The 15,862-nt window shown below is 39.5% G+C and overlaps 3 protein-coding genes across 3 annotated transcripts in view; 2 read left to right on the forward strand and 1 right to left on the reverse strand.

Moving 5' to 3' along the window:
- Positions 1-938, reverse strand: part of LOC102741256 (olfactory receptor 6V1) — a 2,482-nt gene extending 1,544 nt beyond the window's left edge. The window contains exon 1 of the mRNA XM_081800893.1: positions 117-938. Within this exon, the coding sequence (XP_081657019.1) occupies positions 117-938 (822 nt within the window). The remainder of the gene's footprint in view (positions 1-116) is intronic.
- The window catches only part of KEL (Kell metallo-endopeptidase (Kell blood group)), a 184,157-nt gene that overhangs the window by 109,738 nt on the left and 58,557 nt on the right, over positions 1-15,862 (forward strand).
- On the forward strand, positions 10,908-15,235 carry LOC102739358 (olfactory receptor 9A4). The gene is given in 3 exon segments (XM_081799945.1): positions 10,908-11,574; positions 11,576-11,822; positions 11,825-15,235. Coding segments are annotated over 3 exon segments (942 nt in total). The 5' UTR covers positions 10,908-11,112; the 3' UTR covers positions 12,058-15,235.

The raw sequence follows: 15,862 nt of genomic DNA on the forward strand, positions 1-15,862 counted from the left end.
AAGCAGACTCCCTGCCGAGCAGGGAGCCCGATGCGGGACTCGATCCTGGGACTCCAGGACCATGACCTGAGCCGAAGGCAGTCGCTCAACCGACTGAGCCACCCAGGCTCCCCCACCAGGGCTACGGTCTTGTTGACTTCCACAAAATGTGCTTTGCCAGGCCTGACATAAAGGAAGATGGTGCTGCTGTAACCAATGAAGACCAGGGTGAGGTGGGACCCACACGTAGAGAAAGCCTTCTGACGGCCGCTAGCAGATGGGATCCTCAGCATGGTGGTCACAATATAGCCATAGGAGATGAGGGTCACCAGGAAGGAACTGAGGACAAAAGCCAAGGCCATCATGAAGTCCCAGAATTCCAGCAGGCTGGTGTCTGAGCAGGACAGCTGCAGCAGAGGTGCATTGTCACAGAAGAAGTGGTTAATGATGTTGCCATGGCAATAATTGAGATAAGCCCGGGAGATGACAGTGGGCACCATGACTAGGAAAGGAGCTGCCCAGGCAGCCCCTGCCAGCCTGATACACATAGCCCAGCTCATCAAAATGTCATAGCGCAGTGGGTGGCAGATGGCCACAAAGCGGTCAAGGGCCACATCTGACAGGATGAGGAAGGAGGTGGAACCCAGGGAAAAGTAGAAGTAGAACTGGACCATGCAGCCAGTGAAGGAAATTACTTTATGGGTGACCAGCAGGTCTGAGAGCATCCTGGGCACTGCAGTCATGGTCACCAAGATCTCCAACAGGGAAAAGTTACCCAGAAAGAAGTACATGGGTGTATGTAAGTGGGTGTTGGCTATGACCATGACTATGATGATAGTGTTTCCCATGAAGGCAAGAAGATAAAGCGTGAGGAAGGGCCCATACAGCAGAACCTGCAGCTCACCAAAAGAGGAGAAGCCCAAGAGGACAAATTCAGAAGGGTGGCTCAGATTTGCCATGATCCAGGAGCTGGGTCCTGCATAGAAAGGAAACAGAGACAGAGATGTAAGGCAGAGATAGCAAGACAGAGAGACAAAGAAAGAGAGAGAGAGAGAATATCATTGAACATGAAACAGAGACAGAAAGAGAACAGGGAGAGCAAAACAAAGTCAGTGGTCAGTGATAAACAGAAAGAGAGATAACTACATGGGAATATGAGAGAATCATAGATGGGGTCATAGAATTAAGAGCATGGAAAGCCATTGATAAGGAGAGAGACAGAGAGGAGTGGATTAAGGAGGACAGCAGAGTAGCAGACATCAACATTTCAGGAGAAGGAAAGAAGGAAACAAAAAAAGAACACATAATTAAGAGAGGAAGACCAAATGTGTGAGAGGGAGAGACAGTAAAATACAGGGAGGGGAGGAAACATGGAAAGAAAGAGAATTATTGTAAGTCACCCTGAAATCCTGGAGTAAAGGTTGATGCTGGGGGCATCTTGTTATGACTCAGAGACTTTGTACCAAGATTCCTTTTGAAGGGTCCCTTCAAATCTTTCTGGGCAGTCTCTCTTTTGAGGACCTTCACTCATTCACATTTCTCTAGCTATGATCATGAAATTAATGGAAAGTCAGAGTTTTGAGTTAATAAAGTAGCTTCCTTGGACAGGGGCTCTAATATGTGCTTGCCAAGATGGAGAGTTGTAAAGATACACAGGGTCATGGAGATAAGCCTCAGAACCAGGTGGCTACCCTGCCATTGACTAGAAGGTTGTTAGCATCCTACCTCATGGTACTGCTTTGCTGCTACAGTGTCTCCCCTCCCCTCCTGACTCCTGTCATTCTTACATGGTGGTTTGGGGCACAAGCTATGAAACTGTGTTTGAATTCTGATCTGAAACTTCCTTGTGGAAGTTAATCTGCTCTTTATAACATGCTCTCTGAACCTCAGTTTACTCAGCTGTAAGATGAAGATAATGATGGTACTGGTTTCTAGGGTTATTGCAAAGATTAAATGAATGAACTACTTAGTAAGTGACCGGCACATACCAAGTGCTCCACAAACAACTGTTGTCATTGTTATTGTTATCATATGGCTGCCAATGGTCTCAAATTTTTCTGGCCCATCATTGCTCAACACTTCCTTAGGGCCAATATGTGGGATGTGTAAATATGTGTGTGTGTTTGTGTGTGTGCAAATATTTCCACAACTTTATACTGCCTTAGAATTTAAGTTCACTAAAAGGATACTTTCAAAAACTTCCAATTGTCAAAGGAAATAAACACTATAATACAAACTATCAGAAGTGGAAAGAGCAAAGCTGTATATAGTTATACTCTGGCCCTCTCTCCAGCCCTATAAAAGCTTTTCTAATGCTGTGACTTGGCCACTAGCAACGGTATTACAATTTAAAGAAGAGACTTTGTCCCTCTATTAGCTTCTATCCATCCTACTGATTAAACCCTAATAGTAGGTCTAAAATCTACACCCAGCACTGATAAATTCAAACCCAATCCTTATGTCTCTGCTGTACAGAAGCTCAACCCATATGTAAGTCTAAGCCACTCACCTTAGCCTCTAAGTGTCTTCTTCTCGAGCTGTTGACATTAAGAAATTCACGTCTAGAGATTTCTGCCTAATCAGTTCACTCTGTAACATGAATGACATGAGATATGTGGTTCGCTGCTCTTGGGTGGTATCTTACAGCTGGCAGGAGTGGAAAGGGACTTCTGTACAGCTGGAATGGCACTACTAGGTGAATGATTCCTCAAGCTATAATATCTCCAACCCTGTGCTAATTTCCTAATTAAAGACTTACCCTGTATCACCACAAAGACCAGGGCAGCAATATTGATGAGGGGCAGGAACATGGAAAAGAAGTTCTGGAGACCAGAGGGGAAAGGTGCTGTCTTTGCCCCTTCTCTCCCAAGGATGAGTGTTCTTGGTTCTCTCTACCCATCATGTCTCCAAGCTTCTGGTTTCTTGATGTGATTTAGAGGTGAACTTATGCTGGATGGGAAACAGACTCCAGCAGAGGGAATGATGGGAAAACAAGGAGTCCTCTGGGGATTATAAGGCACTGATATTATTCCTTAGAATAATGAGTAGTCTTATGTTCTGAGGAAGTAACATTTGAGAAAAAGATCTGAATGAAGAAAGGGATAGAGACCTAGATACACCTAAGCAGCAGGTGGCTTAAGCTGGTTCCATGGCAGTGCCTACTCTCTGACCCTTCCTGGACTAAAATTATGGTAGACTGGGTAAATGGTCAGGGTTTGACAGTTTCATTTGGAGATTTTGTCTCAGTCCCAGATCCAGGATTTTGAGATCAGGAGAAGTAGGGAATATAGGCACTGGACCACATCACCCTCTTGTCTGAATTCTCCAGTGTCATCTGTATAAGTTGGAGAATCAAAACAGTAAGCTTAAGAAGAGATATCTTCCTCTTGGAGGCAGGGCCCCTGATAGAAATATTTTGGGAACTGGATAGCCTGAAGGGCCTGTCTCTGACTTTTGTGAGAAGATGTACACCTTAGGGATGAAGGCAATATGATAGAGAATCAAGCTACCCAGTTAACTCTGAGTGACAGTCCTTCACCTCAGAGTTCAGACTTTGTGGATGTCACCCAACTTAGCCCCACCCACAGACAAATAATAACAAGGGATATGAAGCAAAAGACTTCCCATGAAGACAGTGCAAATGGGTCCCAAATGTTTAAGACCCACAAGGGCCGGACAGAGTTGGCCTGGCAATCTTTCTGTAGGACCTGAGTCTGGAACTGAGTTTTCAGGACAGAGCTTTGATCAAAGAAGATTTTAGGTCATTCTGGCCAGAAATGGGGGATGATGATAGAAAGGAGCATATTGCTACTCCCTCAACACTAGTATATACCATTAAAATCAATTGAAGATACATGTTTGGGTCTGTGTCTGAATTCTCTGTTCTATTTCATTGGTATATATATCCATTGATCTACATGATATTATGTCAATAACACACTCTCAATTATTATAGCTTTATAGTAAGTCTTTAAATGAGGTTTGTGAGGCCCCAGGGTTGTTCTTTTTAAAAATTATTTGGCTATTCTAGATCCTTTATATTTGCATATAAATCTTAGAGTCAGCTTTTCAATGTTAAAAAAAAAAAAGGCTACTCGAATTTTTTTTTTTTTGAGCATAACACCATTTATTTTCATTTTAAAACCTCAACACAATACATTGTTTTGAATACACATACATTTGGTAAAAGTATAAAAACAAGTATGGGAATGATATCTACCAGCTGTAAAACAGTAATTATACCTGAAAAGAGACAAGAGAAAGAAAAGTGGGACTTTAGCTTTATAAGATTTTGTGACTTATAAGGAAGGATATCTTTAAACAAATATGGCAAAATGTAACCTCTGTCAAATGTGGGAATGAGGTTCATGAATGTCCGATATACTAGATGCTCATATTTTTACTATTGCATAATTAAGTTTTAAATAAATCACTAGGCTACTCTGATTTTGATTGAAATTGTGTTGACTCTTTAGACTAAGTAAGAATTGGCTTTCTAACGAAATTGGGTCTTCTGATTAATTAAAATAGAATATTTTTCTTTTGTTTTTTTAAGATTTTATTTATTTATTTATTTGACAGAGAGAGAGACAGCGAGAGAGGGAATACAAGCAGGGGGAGTGGGAGAGGGAGAAGCAGGCTTCCCGCCTAGCAGAGAGCCCGATGTGGGTCTTGATCCCAGGACTCCGGGATCACAACCCGAGCCGAAGGCAGACATTTAATGACTGAGCTACCCAGGCACTCCGAAAATAGAATATTTCTTCATCTATTTAGGTCTTCTTTAATTTCTCTCAGCAATGTTTTATGGCTTTAATTCTTGCACACAGTTTGTAAAATACATCCCTTAGTTTTTCATGTTTTTGGATTTTATTGTATATTATAGATTTTATTTCCATTTCCAATGTACATTGCTAGAATATAGCAATATAACAGATTTTTGTATATTTAGCTTTTGTCCTGTGACTTTGATAATCACTTATTAGTTCTAGTATTTTTTGTGGACTTCTTAGGATTTTTTTCATATAAGATTATGTAATATGTAAATAAATAATTTTATTTTTTAATTTTCTAACTGTATGCTTTTAATTTCATTATTTTGATTTATTTCATTAGCTAAGACTTCCAGTACAATGTTGAATAGAAGTGAGAACAGATATCCTTGCCTTCCTCCCCATCTTCCCTAAAGGGAAAGCACTGAGTCTTTCATTCTGAAATTTCATGTCAGTACTAGGTTTTATGTTAGATGCTATTTATAGTTTGAGGAAGATACCTTCTGTGTCTAGTTTGCTCAGGGTTTTGATCAATGGATGTTGGTTTTTGTCAAATCCTTTTTATGCTCCTATTGAAATGATCATGTGATTTTTCTCTTTACTTCCATTAACATGGGAAATTATATTGATTAATCTCCAAATGTTAAACAATACTTGCATTTCTGGAGTAAAGTCATGACTTTGTTATAGTATACTATTATTTTTAGATATTGCTGGATTTGATTTTCTAATATTTTATTAAGGATTTTTGCATCTATGTTCACTGGGGATATTGGTTTTTAGATTTATTTTCTTGTGATGCCTTTGGTATTAAGATAATTCTGGCCTAATGAGATGAATTGGGCAGTGTTCTCTTCTCCCTAATTTTCTAGAAGATTTTGTGTAGAATTGGTATTATTACTTCCTTAAATATTTGATAGTGTGCACTAGTAAAGTAATCTGAACATACAGTTTTCCGGGTGGGAAGATTTTTAATTATGCATTCAATTTATTTAACATATTTAGGAATTTTCAGTTGTTTAATGTCTTTTTGAGTCAGTTTTGGTAACTTTTATCTTTCAAAAGATTTTCCATTTCATCAGTTTTCCAATTGATTTCTCTTTTAAGATATCTTCATTTTGTTCTCTTCAATTTAAAAGTAACTAAACTTTTGGGCGCCTGGGTGGCTCAGTTGGTTGAGCGACTGCCTTCGGCTCAGGTCATGATCCTGAAGTCCAGGGATCGAGTCCCACATCGGGCTCCCTGCTCGGCAGGGAGTCTGCTTCTCCCTCTGACCCTCCTCCCTCTCATGCTCTCTGTCTCTCATTCTCTCTGTCTCAAATAAAAAAAAAAAAAAATTTAAAAATAAATAAATAAATAAATAAAAGTAACTAAACTTTTGATTATAAGTTTGGATGGTAGTGGATGAGGAAATCAAGAGTGCTCCTATCATACAGTCTTAGAAGTTGTGCAAATCAGTCCAAAACCTTTGAAGTTTTTATTGGTGTCAATAAAAACAATAGGTATAATATATCTACCTTTTGACTTGGAAATTCTAACTCTAGGGATTTGTACCAGAAATAATAGTACCTATGGACTTATAAATTTCTAAGAATATTTATAACATTTTTTATAGTAAAAAGGTAAACAAAGAGAAAAATTGATCAAGAGGTCTAGATAATAAAGAATGGGGTATTCATATAATGGAATACTATGCAAAGAAACGAAGGAAAAATGTGTTGATATGAGAAATTATCTTTTTTAAAATTTTTGGTTTAATTGTATATTTTTGTTTTATTGAGATATAATTGACACACAATGTTACATTAGTTTCAGGGCTACAGTATAGTGATTTCAACTCTATACATTATGCTATGCTCACCACAAGTGTAGCTACCATCTGTCATCATGCAACACTATTACAATACCATTGACTATGTTCCCTATGCTGTACCTTGCACCCCCACAACTTAGTCAGTAACTGAAAGCCTGTACCTCCCACTCCCTTTCATCCATTTTGTCCATCCTCCATCCCCAACACCTCTGGCAACCACTGGTTTGTTCTCTGTATTTATGCATCTGTTTCTACTTTTGTTTTGTTTTTTAATTCCATATACCAGGAAAATGATATGGTATTTGTCTTTCTCTGTCTGACTTATTTCACTTAGCAGAATACCCTCTGGGTCCATCCATGTTGTCACAAATGGCAAGATTTCATTCTTTTTTAATGGCTGAGTAATATTCCTCTGTGTGTGTGTGTGTGTGTGTGTGTATGTGTGTACACAACATCTTCCTTTCCATTCTTCTATTGGTGCACACTTAGCTTCCATATCTTAGCTATTGTTGAAATGCTGCAATAAACATAGGGGTGCATATATTTTTTTAAATTAGTGTTTTTGTTTTCTTTGGGGAAATACCTAGTAGTGGGATTACTGGATCATATGGTATTTCATTTTTTAATTTTTTGAATAACCTCCATACTGTTTTCCACAGTGGCTATACCAATTTACATTCCCACCAATAGTACACTAGGGTTTTATTTTCTCCACATGCTTGTCAGACTTGTTATTTCTTGTTTGTTTGTTTTAGTCTAGCCACTCTGACAGGTGTGAGGTGACATCTCATTGTGGTTTTGATTTGCATTTCCTGACAGCTAGTGATGCTGAGTATCTTTTCATGCATCTGTTGGCCATTTGTTTGTCTTCTTTTGAAAATTATCTATTCAGGTCCTCTGCCCATTTTAAAATTGGCTTATTTGTGAGCTTTTGGTGTTGATTGTATGAGTTCTTTATATATTTTGATACTAACCCTTTATCAGGTATATCATTAGCAAATATCTTCTTCCATTCAGTAGGATACGTTTTGATTTGGTAGATGGTTTCCTTCACTGTACAAAAGCTTTTTATTTTTGGTGTAGTCCTAACAGTTTATTTTTGCTTTTATTTCCCTTTCCTGAGGACACATATCTGAAAAAATGTTGCTAAGACTGATGTCAGAGAGATCACTGCCTATATTTTCTTCTAGGAGTTTTATGGTTTCAGGTCTCACATTTTGTGTTAAGTTCATTTTGAACTTATTTTTTGTGTATGGTGTAAGAAAGTGGTCCAGTTTCATTTTTTTTCACATGAACTGTCCGGTTTTCCCAGCATCATTTATTGAAGAGAGTTTCTTTTCCTATTGTATATTCTTGCCCCCTTTTTCATATATATACTGTATAACCAGGAGATTATTTTGAGAATATGTTTTATATACTGTTAAGTGAGAGAGAAAATGTCATAAAACACATTTCCACAGCATTTCCTATAAAGAATGTGCAAATACATGCTTAAGAAATTTCTCTAAGATTATATGGCAGTCTGGGCTTGGCAATATGAGGAAAGGGAAGGAAGATTATTTCCACTTTATACCTTTTTGCACCTATTAACATTCTCAGATTTTTTTTTTTGAGATTTATTTATTTATTTGAGAGAGCGAGAATGAGAGAGAGAAAGAGTACATGAGAGGGGGGAGGGTTAGAGGGAGAAGCAGGCTCCTCGCCAAGCAGGGAGCCCGATGCGGGACTCAATCCAGGGACTCCAGGATCATGACCTGAGCCGAAGGCAGTCGCGTAACCAACTGAGCCACCCAGGCGCCCCAACATTCTCAGATTTAACAAGCATATTACAAATGAAATCCCAAATCCAGATAAATGTTTTGTAACTGTCACTTTTTCTGTCTCACTCTAGCATAAAGCAGACTTACAATTTACATTTGTCAGTTGTTCTAGGTTGTAAATATAACTGCCTACATTAGCTGTCCTTATGCTGTCCCCACTTTGAAGTGCCCAGCTGGCAATCATGGACATGCCATAGAAATAAATGGCTGGTGGAATCTTGCTAGAATGCATACAGATGCACATATGTTCAGAAGAGTGGAAACCTGAGACAATAGCAGAGAATGGAGTGGGATTTGGAGGTAGAACCTCTCCCGTTTTCTGGAGGGTCCTCAGGGTTAGGATCAGGAGCCACTCTCTAAAATTAGCAAAGGAGGAAACAAGTTTTGTAGGGGATTTCTGGTGAAGTTAAGGCTTTGGGTGAGACCAATATGCATGCTTTTTGGATATTGGTGCACATTTTAGAGGTCAATTGGGGGTTGTCCTATTGGGGGTTGGGGGATGATTTTTTTCTCTGAGTAGCTAGAGTATCAGGGCAGAGTCTAGGATATAGGGTAGAGGGGGCGATCTGCGTAGTGTCTGAAATGTCTTTTCAAAACCTAGACTTGAGGCCCTTGAAAAGGCAGTCTTGTTATTGAAAGCCTCTAATTGGTGATATTTCATGTTTTCTCATTAAGCAAAAACTTTAGAAAGTTCTGACACTTAATTGGTCAAAAATGGGAATAACTTAGAAGTTTGTTCTGTTCTCCCCAGACTGATTGCTTAGGGATGCCCTGAACCTGGACTAATTAAGAAGAGGTACCTCAGTGACTAAGTCCCTTTGGGAAGGAGAGTAGCAAGAGTGAAGTGGAGAGAGAGAAAGAGAACCTCAGCTCCTCAAAACACTGTTATTTCTGGACTTTTTCCTAAGAACCTCCTGATGAAGTTGCTCAGCCTCATGCATGGCTGAGCAGTAGGCAGACAGGACTTACCTTTAGCCAAGCCCTGGGGAGACTGAGAAGTGGTGGAGAGGCCCCTCCATGGAGGTGAGTGCCTTCTCAGGATTGTTTTCTACCAAGGAAAGAGTCAAAGAAGATTGGGGTGGGAGTTCTGGGGTTGGTTGCCTGTAAGAAAAAGGAGGCCTAGAGCCTGAGGCATGGATGAGGGGATCAGCAGGATTGACAGGCTCATTTCCAACATTTCCATGCACAACAGAGACCAGATTTATTTCTTCTCTATCCCAATACTGAGAACAGACACTTCTCCTTGAAAACAGTCAAGATTCTTCTATATTTTTTCACCTAGTGCTCATTATGCAGACATTGTAGAAATATAGATCACTGAGCTGTCCCAACAATTCTGTCCTTGACCCGTTTTCCCATCATTAAAAGGCCCACAGAGACTTAGAAGAGGTTGTATGAGTAAGGGAAGTGAGGAAGGGAAAATGGTAACGTGAGCCATGAAGGGAAACCAAGAAGAGTAGGCTCCAGGGGGTATGGCTCAACTATTCAGGTGAGGAACAAGTACTATTTATCACACATCCATACATCCATCATGTACTAACAATTTATTAGCACTACTTTGATAGCTCAACAACATTATATATATAAACATGTCCCTGCTCTCATAGAGTTTATATTCCAGTGTCACAGATGAACAACGAATAAATATAATTAAATTTCCTGTCCATCTTCCTTGCTTTATATTTACTTCAGCATGATTAATAAACTAACACCATAATTTTAGTTACTTGTCTTGTATATGGTCTAACACCCACCGTCCCCTTGACTCTAAGCACCAAGGGCAGGGATTTTTGTTTGTTGTAGTCACTGCTGCATTTGCTTCATGTTACGTGAAGGAATGAAGTAAGTACACATATCATATCAGGTAATAATAAGTGCTACGAAGAAATGCTGAAGTCCAAAAGTGAGCAGATCATTCCAGTTGGGGTAGGGTAACTGGCAAGAGTCCTCTGAGCAGATGACATTTGAGTAATGGGATAGATAAAGTGAGAGGTAGAAATTCAGACATCCTAGGGGGCTACTGGCCTCAGATCTATTGTTGTCAGTGCCAGGTGCCACTTTTACTCCCTCCCCACACTTTGCAGGGCACGTGGAGTTTGAGAAGAATGATTCTGCCCTGGGAAATTATCTCAAGCTCCAGAGTTCTCATTTGTAGGTGTAGTCCTCATCTGTACAATGGAGGTTTACAATTTGGGAAAGCAGGGATGTAGGTCTTAGACACTGTGCCGCTTTTCTCCTGCCCCAACATGGGTCTAGACAATACCAGTAAGGATGAGGCATAGGGTTCAACATTCCATGTTTTGAACATCACTGAGAGCACCATTATGTCATCATGCTACATGTCCACAAGAAGAAGTGGACAATCCCAGGACTGGAGAGGCTGATCAACTCATATTCAAAACTGGCCAGTTTAAACAGTCTTATCCTCTGTCCCCTGCGAAAAGGCACATCCAATGGTGTAAAAAGACAGGGAAAGTTTTCTTATCCCCAATAGTGATGAAGAAGTCTTTGCCCTATCAAGACAGGTAGTCTTGAGGTAGATTGCATGTGCCCACATTCAGGTCTGGCCTTGTGCAGAGTGTGAGCAGTAGGGTCATGTTACCTGATCTTCAGGTTGGAAATAGTTTGTCAACCTAACCTGTCTTCCTTCTCTTTTGAGAGCAGGACCTTGTGGATCCATGTTACCAGTCTTTGATCTCTAGGTTTTACAAGGAGCAGAAACAAGGACTAAATGATGAGCAATCTGTCTAGTGCCACTGAGTTCTACCTTTTAGGCTTCCCTGTGTCCCAAGAACTACACCACATTCTTTTTGCTGTATTCTTTTTCGTCTACTCAGCGACATTAATGGGAAACACAGTCATCATTGTGATTGTGTGTGTTGATAAACGTCTGCACTCTCCCATGTATTTCTTCCTTGGTCACCTCTCTGCCTTGGAGATCTTCGTTACAACTATTATTGTGCCCGTGATGCTTTGGGGGTTGCTGCTCCGTGGGATGCAGACAATATCTCTGGCTGCCTGTGTCACCCAGCTCTTCCTGTACCTTGCTGTGGGAACCACAGAGTTTGCATTACTGGGAGTGATGGCTGTGGACCGTTACGTGGCTGTCTGTAACCCACTGAGGTACAACATCATTATGAACAGCCGCACCTGCATCTGGGTGGTCATTGTGTCATGGATGTTTGGCTTCCTTTCTGGAAATATGGCCTGTCTATGCCACATTTCAGTTTACCTTCTGCAAGTCAAATCTGTTAGACCATTTTTTCTGTGACCGAGGGCAACTGCTCAAATTATCTTGTGATGATACTCTTTTCACAGAGTTTGTTCTTTTCTTAATGGCTATTATCATTATCATTGGCTCTCTGGCCCCAGCAGTTGTCTCCTACACCTACATCATCTCTACCATCCTCAAGACCCCCACAGCCTCGGGCCGGAGGAAAGCCTCTCTACGTGTGCCTCTCATTTCACCTTTGTTGTGATAGGCTATGGTAGCTGCTTGTTCCTCAATGTGAAACCCAAGCAAACGCAGGCAGCAGAGTACAATAAGATAGTTTCCTGGTTGATTTCTGTGTTAACCCCTTTCCTGAACCCTTTCATCTTCACCCTCAGGAATGACAAAGTCAAAGAGGTACTTCAGGATCAAATGATTCAGTGCTGTCCACTGGTCAAGGATTAAATCTCTCTACATCAGTTTTGAGTGGAAGCATCTTTACTGGTTATGTGAACTTGGTTTCCAAACCCTAGTTCCTCTCTTATCATTACCATCTCTTCAAAATCAAATAGTATGTACAACTCCCAATCAGGCCATAGAAGAAGACAAAGCAGAGAAAACTGAAACCCATTTATCTGCCCACTAGAATCTCATTCCTCAGTTTCTGATGATTCCACTATTGAACTATGGGAGCATATCCTTGGGTTTCACTTGGACAAAGGAAACACATATATTTTTGTAGCATCCTATAGCTCAGTTAATTTGCCTATAATCCCTTTCTGAAAATGTGTTTCCTGAGGGAGGAAGGACGTAGGAGTAAGCTATGGGTGCAGGTCTGAAATAATCAGAGTACCAAGGGAGAGATGCTCACTTTGTTTTTTCTTTCAGCTGTGTAGGGCTTTCTCTATATTTTGTGCATTTTCTCGACAAGACTGCCACATGTATTTTAAATATTCTATGTTTCTCTTTTTCTCCTGTGGATTATCATGTTATCTTGGCTCCGTTGCTACTGCAAAGTAGATACAATATTATATACATTTTGCCACAGCACCAATGTAGAGTGGTGATAAGGGGATTAGAATACTTTTCTTTTAGTAAGTCTTGGTGATGTAAAGATATGAAATATTTTGGCATATATGGGGATTGAGACAAATAAGAATTAAATGACTTAAGTCTAGAGACAGCATCCTGTGTTTTATAGCTGCTTAAATCAACTATGTCTGTTGAGACTGCTCTCAGACCCAGACTTCAGTCTTCATGGTGCCTTTGGTTCTTTGTCTCCCAAATCCAAGTGTCTCAGTACCTTGCCATAGATCTTCCCTGTGGGGAGCATCAAAGGAATGAGAAGCTACCCTCCTAACTTGCAGTTCTTCAGGAATTCCAGGGCATGGCTTTTTTGGCAATGCAATTGTAAGTAGTTCATAATGTTTGAGGAAAGTGTTGATTAAATGGTAACACTTAGCACCTCTTGCCAGCCCTGAATTGGGTGGAGATACTGAGCCACCCAGCAGTGGGTGATGGTGTTCCACAGGATTGCAAAGAGTCCTATGTGAGGATGCCTTCCATTTGGTGAGGACAGGGAAGACCACCAAGTATGATCTAGTTGATTTCACTGCGTACCGGTACCAGATGAGGCATTGAGAGTGGGTCCTTAATCCAGCCCATGCTCTGCTAGCCAACCAATGGGTTGTGATGGAACTGCATTGGCTGGAGAAAGGGTTGAAGACTGATACAAAGTGATCCCCCACCCCAGGCTCATTTCCTGACGTCTGCTCTCCCTAGAAAAATACCATGTTTTCTCCTTCAGTACTCCAGAGAGGATGCCTTTTCTAATCTACACAAGGCTTTGCACAGCCTATGTTGTCTCTGGGCTGGTAGAGGCAAATTAGGAGGACAGAAAAGAGCCTCCCTGTCCTCATGTATGGTTTCTTTGGTTTTTCAACCTGTCATTCCCCATGCCTCTTGCACCCTACCCTGATCACCCTTTGTTCATCTACCAAGTATCTTCTTTCTTTTTCTTCTCTCCCTTTGTCCTTGAGCTCTTCTGTTCTCTCTTTCTTCTTCTTTCCCTTTCCCTTGTTTCCTTTTCCCCTCAAATCAAGCTCTGACCATCTACTGCTAATGCATTCCTATTCTTCCCCTTCTCCTCCACCAATATTTCCATTGCTCTCCTGCATCTCAGGGATGCAGGGTTCTAAAATGCCTCTCTGAATGGCCTTGCCTATGAAAAGAAAAAGAGAGTTTCTGGTCAAGAAACTAGTGATGGGCATTAAACATCTCTTATGCCATAGGTGAGGTTCTTGTTTGGTGTTGATTTTGAATGAAGGAAAGTTACTATCTGTATTAGTCTTCTTGGGTTGCCATAATAAAACACTACATTTGGTGGTTTAAACAAGAGAAATTTAGTTCTTATAGTTCTAGAGACTCTGAAGTCCAAGATTAAGGTTCATGACAATTCAGTGTCTGTTGAGTGCTCTTTTCCTGACTTGTAGATGGCCAGCTCCTTTCTATGTCCTTAATTGGTGTTTCCTTGTGTGTTTGGGGTGAGAAAGCCAGTAAGCTCTGGTGTCTTTTCTTATAGTGAACATAATCTCTGTGATTAGGTCCCTGCCTAATGACCTCTTTTCAACTTATTTACCTCCTAAGAGTCCCCATCTCCCAATACAGCTGCAGTGGGTGCCAGGGTTTCAACATATGGATTTTGAGGGGACATAGACCTTTAGTCCATAACACTGTCACTGTGCCCCTGCCCTGCAAGCCAAGCTTATTTTCAACCTGGATGCCTACTCCATGTTCACATGGGAGGCTCTAATTTCCCAAGCTGCAAGTATCTCCTACAGAAAAATGAATTCAGATGCCTCACACCTCTCCTTCTCTGCTATGTACTCAATGAAACCTCAGTAGCCTCTTGCTCTATTTATTTTTTGTCTCTACTCACAACTGAGTATATATCTAATCAGTTCAGGTATTCAAAAAGAAATATTAATTATAGACATTTATTTGAACTTCTTATTTACATGGAGTTATCTATACTCAAAATAAGCCCTATGTATACCTTGATATATGTCAAATGCTGTGTATTGCAGTTTTATTTGATTTACACATTGGCCTCATAACATATATTTTGTGATGTTAGTTATATGTCCATAGTCAAAACTAAAACAAAGTTAGAGATGATGCTACTTTCAACTGGGAAAGGTTCTAATAGTGTCTCTTCTGGAAAAGTTCCTTGGTGACAATAAAATGCTTACCCAGTTAGTATCTATTACATATCTCCGAGAAGACATTCACCTTTTCTGTTTTATGTCATACAGGTATTTCCCTATAACCAACATTAATAATGCATAAATAACGGTGTATATTATATAAATCAAAATATGAAATTTATTTTATAATAATGTTTTTATTAGGAGATAAGGAAAAAGAAGGGAGTGGTATGTAGTTAAAACTTTTATTTCTGTTGCATAGTCACCAAAATATTTAGTTTCTTTTTTCCAAATCGAAATATCTCCAGTGTTTTATTAATATTGATAAAGAATTTTCAAAAATAAACAAATGCAATTTGACACAGGTTTGTGTAATTCCAAATTTTGTTCTTAATTTCTTTGTTATTTTGTTCCATGAACATGAGGAACTTCTTTCAATAAAGACACAGAATATAACTTTTATATCATTTGATTGATTTTTCTATATTGAATATATACTCTGTAAAAAACTTTGCCGAATGCTCTGGAGTAATATATATTGAAAGAATGAAGTATTGATTGCATACTAAGTACCTTGTAATTTCTGTGTATTTTTATTCAATCCTGGCAATAACCTGTGAGGTAAGTAGTATTATGTTCACTTAATAGATGAGAAAATGAAGGCCTAAGGAGGTTAAGTAACTTGCCAAAATTTGCTCAGCCATCAACCATATCACTTCTATCTGATTGGAAGAAAGAAACCTCTAGGAATACTAAGCATTGAAATGAGTGCTTGAGAATAGGAACTTTCATACATTTTTGGTGGGACTATAAAATATTATGTAATTATTATGTAATATTATGTATTATGTAATATTATGTAATTACCCAAGTAATTAGATGGTAGCACACTTAGGAAACATATGCTATGCATATATGATATGGCCTATTCTCAAGTCTGTTGATTCTTTCTTCAGCTTTGTTGAGTTTATTGATAATCTTATGAAAGAAATTCTTTTTCCCTCTTGCATTGTTTTTTTAATCTATAATACCTTCATTTGATTCTTTCTTATAGTTTTTATTTC

Source organism: Leptonychotes weddellii, chromosome 12 (assembly GCF_054177405.1).
Source record: "Leptonychotes weddellii isolate Sample4059 chromosome 12, ASM5417740v2, whole genome shotgun sequence".
Classification (NCBI taxonomy): domain Eukaryota; kingdom Metazoa; phylum Chordata; class Mammalia; order Carnivora; family Phocidae; genus Leptonychotes; species Leptonychotes weddellii.